Genomic DNA, 3,817 nt, shown 5'->3' with positions numbered 1-3,817 from the left:
GTAGACTTCCTTCCCAAACTTCCCCAGACTGAAGAGGAAAAAGCTCTAAGGAAGAAAGTGAATTTTAAACACTCAATTATCACATTTTCCTGAGGTTTTATCCCTGTTTGCTATGAGACTGAGCTCCTCTAGGATGCTTGATAGCTCCGGGGATCTGCTGCTAGCATCTCAGACCCATGAAAAGAGAGCAGCTCTGCTTCTCCACGCATGAGATGTCGTTTGGGAGCGAGTTTCTTGTAGGTGTCTCCATTGGTGAGCTGCTGGTTCTGGGCCCCCGATGGCATGAGAAAACCCCACGTGCCGTCATCGGCTATCGCCGTCCTACCTCAGGTGCCACTGAGGTTGCAAAATATTCCCCAAGCATTTGTTTCTACCAAGAGCACATGCTAGAAGAGAGCTGCAAGATGAGCTCGGTGAAGGAGGGGGGGGGGAAATAAAAAAAGATGGCTTAAATTCAATGTCTTTTAAGATGAATATTTCCATTCATTCCAGAGCATATTCCTCTGGCATTTCCAGTGCTCTCGTTTAGCTGAGTAGTTAACAAACTTCATTGAAACACATGTTATAGTGCTCTCTAGTGCACGGAGCTATGAATGAAGGATGCCTCTTTTGAGATATCTCGATGTGCAGCACAGCTCTTGCTCTGGAGCAGCCTGTTAACCACAACAGCTGCTTCCCATTGTGGAAATACTATTGGAAAAAAAAAAAAACCAACCCAAAAAACCCATAACCTAAAACCTATCCCAACAACTGGACAACACACGCAGATGATATTTAAATCCCTACGTGAGGGTGAGCTGGGACACGTGGAAATAAAAGATAAGGCAAGAAATAACCCAGCCAGGAGACTGATATCTCCAGTGCCCGGCGTGCTCCCGCTGAGCTCTGTTTGCCAAGCGGTCCGAAGCAGCTGGTCTCTGTGTCCGACTTAGTTTACTCTGTTTAGCTTTTATACAGCTGAGTGATTTTTATAGTTGCCGGGAAGCTCGACAGGATATTGGTCACCTCCTAATAAGAGTTTGCTGGGTTGGCACATCAGCACGAACACCCTTGAATTTTAAACGCCTGGGAAACGGCGGCTCCTGCGACCCCGTCCCTGAGTGCTTGGAGAGTCCTTGGGCAGAACCCGGCTTTTCTGTTTAATAAAGGAAAAGGCAAGTCTTGGTTGTAGCCTAGGAGACTGGAGAGCAGCCGGGAGCCCCAGCCTCAGGGCTGGGCCCGATGCCCATCCACCCACACCACCCTTGATGGTGATAACTCCGGGAAAGACCCCCAAAAGCCAAGGGGGCTAGTGCTGCCCTGGGCAGATGGGGATTTGGGTCATGCTGAGCATGAGGTGGGACCTGTGAGAGCAAACTAGAGATGGGCTCAGTCCCCTGGGTTTGCCTGATCCCTTTTTGAACGTGTTGGTAGAAGGTGGATGTAATTTTATGGCATCACTGAAGGTCCCCAGCCCTGCCTCTGCTGGGAGCGGGGCTGGCTCCCACACTGGATGAGGTTGCTCAGGGCTGGGGCCAGTCGAGTGCTGACTGTCCCTGAGGAAGGAGATTTCACAACTTCTCCACTTGATCTGAACGTTCTTTCTTTTCCTTTTTTTTTTTTTTGTAACCCTCCTTTTGAAATTTGGAATGGAAAATAGAAAGGTTTTAATTTTTGGATTTGTTTCTCTTTTCATTTTCCATTACAGGAGGTTTACGAAAGATTCAGAGGTAAAGGTAGTGACTTGCAAGAGGGGGTAACCTAAGCTGGAACAGAATTCAAATCGTTCCTTCCCCCATGGTGGCACAGCACATTGAAAAACCAGCAGGTGTGTAAAATCCCCAAGTTGATAGGAAAACTAACCCACAGGATTATTTTTTTTTAATCCATGATTTCTATTTCTTGGAAAGCAAAAAAAACCCTAAAAATTCAAGATCATCACATTTATCTGCAAAACAACAGGCACGAGCAGTGTTCCCTTCTCTCCTAGTTATTCCTGCCCAGCTTACAAAGCCGACCAAATCAGGATGGTGGCAGTGATGGCACATCCTCTTGCTCCTAGTGACTTTGCTTTTCCATCATTTGCCTCCCCATTAATCTCAGTACAAACAAAGGCTCTGAAGAGACAAGCTGAAAAGCTCCTGGGGGTACGTTTAAATCAGTCCTTTCTAATAATGTCTGTCGACCTCTCTGTGGAAGCACTGCTCCCCAAGGAAAGGACACGGACCCGTGGCAGCGTGCTGAAATATGGTGGGGTGTAATTAATTCTGACCTCTGGCTCCCGCTCACTCACTCTCAATATTAAATTTGACTAGTGATATTGTGGTTTTTCAATTATCCTTGTTTTCTTGGGGGCACGGTGAGGGAAGGGGGTTGCTGCTCGAAATTCAGCTTGGTGGGAGACGCATCGGCGGGGATGCAGAACTGCCGTGCCGTGGGCTGGATGGGATCGATCCTTGGGTTGTCTCCATTGGGATGGTGTTTGGGCTTGGTCGTGGTGTTGTGTGTGCCTCTCTCCCTCCTATCTGTGTCCCTACTGCCAACAAAACCAGATGCTGCAGCGGTGCTGTGATGGGACCAGCTCCCTGCCTGATGCTACACACTGTAATGGGGAGAGGGCACAAAAAGAAGCAGCCTTTAGGGAAATGAGGAGAAAAGTCAGCATTCTGGTCTTGTTCTTCTGCCCTTGACCAGGAGGTCGTTTTGTGGCTGCTCCTGAAGGCAGTAGAGGATTTTTATCAAGCTCCTTGATGGCCTGGAGGGGACCCAGAGCCATCAGCTCCTATAGGACCTTGTTGGTGAAAGTCCTATTAGTATGTCCTTGATCAGAAATGGAGCAACTTAAAGCAGCCTTAGAAGCCGTGCACTTGCTTGACCTTTTATTTTGGTGCAGAGAAGGCTTGAGGGTTGCTCGTGTGTTTTCTCAGCAGCTGTTTGCTTGGAAGGCTTCCTTTGTCTGTTTGTTTAACCCCATCATTCTAGCAGTGCCCCTGCGTGTCCCAGCGTGGTCTCTGGAGGGTCCGGGGAGTGTTAAGTGACCACTTTCGGACCTTGTCCAGGGGGCAGGGATGAAGGTGCCCTTTCCTGGGAAGGCTCAGATGATTCACATGTAGCAGAAGGAGGGTAAAGCAGCCCAGTGCCAACCCCCTCCTCTTCTGCTGCCCTCCTTTCCCCTTTGCCACCACCTCCCAAGCATGTCCCTCATCGCCAGTGTCCTCTGCCATGGCACCTGGTGCTAGGAAGGGGATGTGGAAGCTGCTTAGGTGCTAGTGAGCATCAGGGCAGGAGCTCATTTAGGGATGCTCCTGCAGGACAACCATGTGTAGACCCCCTGGATTAACCCCTCCAGAGTCCCTGGGTGGGTCTGTCCCCTCCTCCATGCCCTGGCTGTCCCCAAGGGTGGCTCTGCATTTGAAAGCAAGCTGTGCTTTTTGGTATCCACTGCTGTGATGGGAGGTGTGCAGGGCTGGCATGTGTGGCAGAGCAGGATACTGGATGGGGTAGGACCACTAGGTTTGGATCCTGAGAGAGCTGGGTTAGGTGAGGAAAGGTGAAAAGCAGGACTCACAGGATTCACCTCCCTTCCTCACCTTCCCCGGCCTCTCAGAGAACACAGCCACCAGCCAGCTGCTCAGGGGTGGATTGCAGGAGGCCAGGAGTTCTCTGTTTGGATTCTCCATTCCCAGTTCCAGCAGCGGCTCGGCTGGTCCCTGGGGAGAGCTCGCACCCCAGGGCCACGGCAGTGAGCTCATGTTAGCCCCCAGGGTGACACAAACCCATTTCAGCTTGGTTGCCATGTCCCCTCGAAGCATCAGAAGACACATTCAGGCAGCAGGAA

General features: G+C 50.4%; 1 protein-coding gene across 1 annotated transcript in view; it reads left to right on the top strand.

The window, feature by feature from the left end:
* Nucleotides 1-212: 212 nt before the first annotated feature.
* The window catches only part of LOC104525136 (LIM homeobox transcription factor 1-alpha-like), a gene marked incomplete at its 3' end in the record, with an annotated part of 15,975 nt that continues 12,370 nt past the window's right edge, over nucleotides 213-3,817 (top strand). The window contains exons 1-2 of the mRNA XM_029085008.1: nucleotides 213-341; nucleotides 1,688-1,709. Coding sequence (XP_028940841.1) covers nucleotides 213-341; nucleotides 1,688-1,709 — 151 coding nt within the window. The remainder of the gene's footprint in view (nucleotides 342-1,687; nucleotides 1,710-3,817) is intronic.

Source organism: Antrostomus carolinensis, unplaced genomic scaffold (assembly GCF_000700745.2).
Source record: "Antrostomus carolinensis isolate BGI_N321 unplaced genomic scaffold, ASM70074v2 scaffold28195, whole genome shotgun sequence".
Classification (NCBI taxonomy): Eukaryota; Metazoa; Chordata; class Aves; order Caprimulgiformes; family Caprimulgidae; genus Antrostomus; species Antrostomus carolinensis.
Note: the sequence above shows the minus strand (reverse complement) of the source record. Positions and strands in the feature narration are given on the sequence as shown.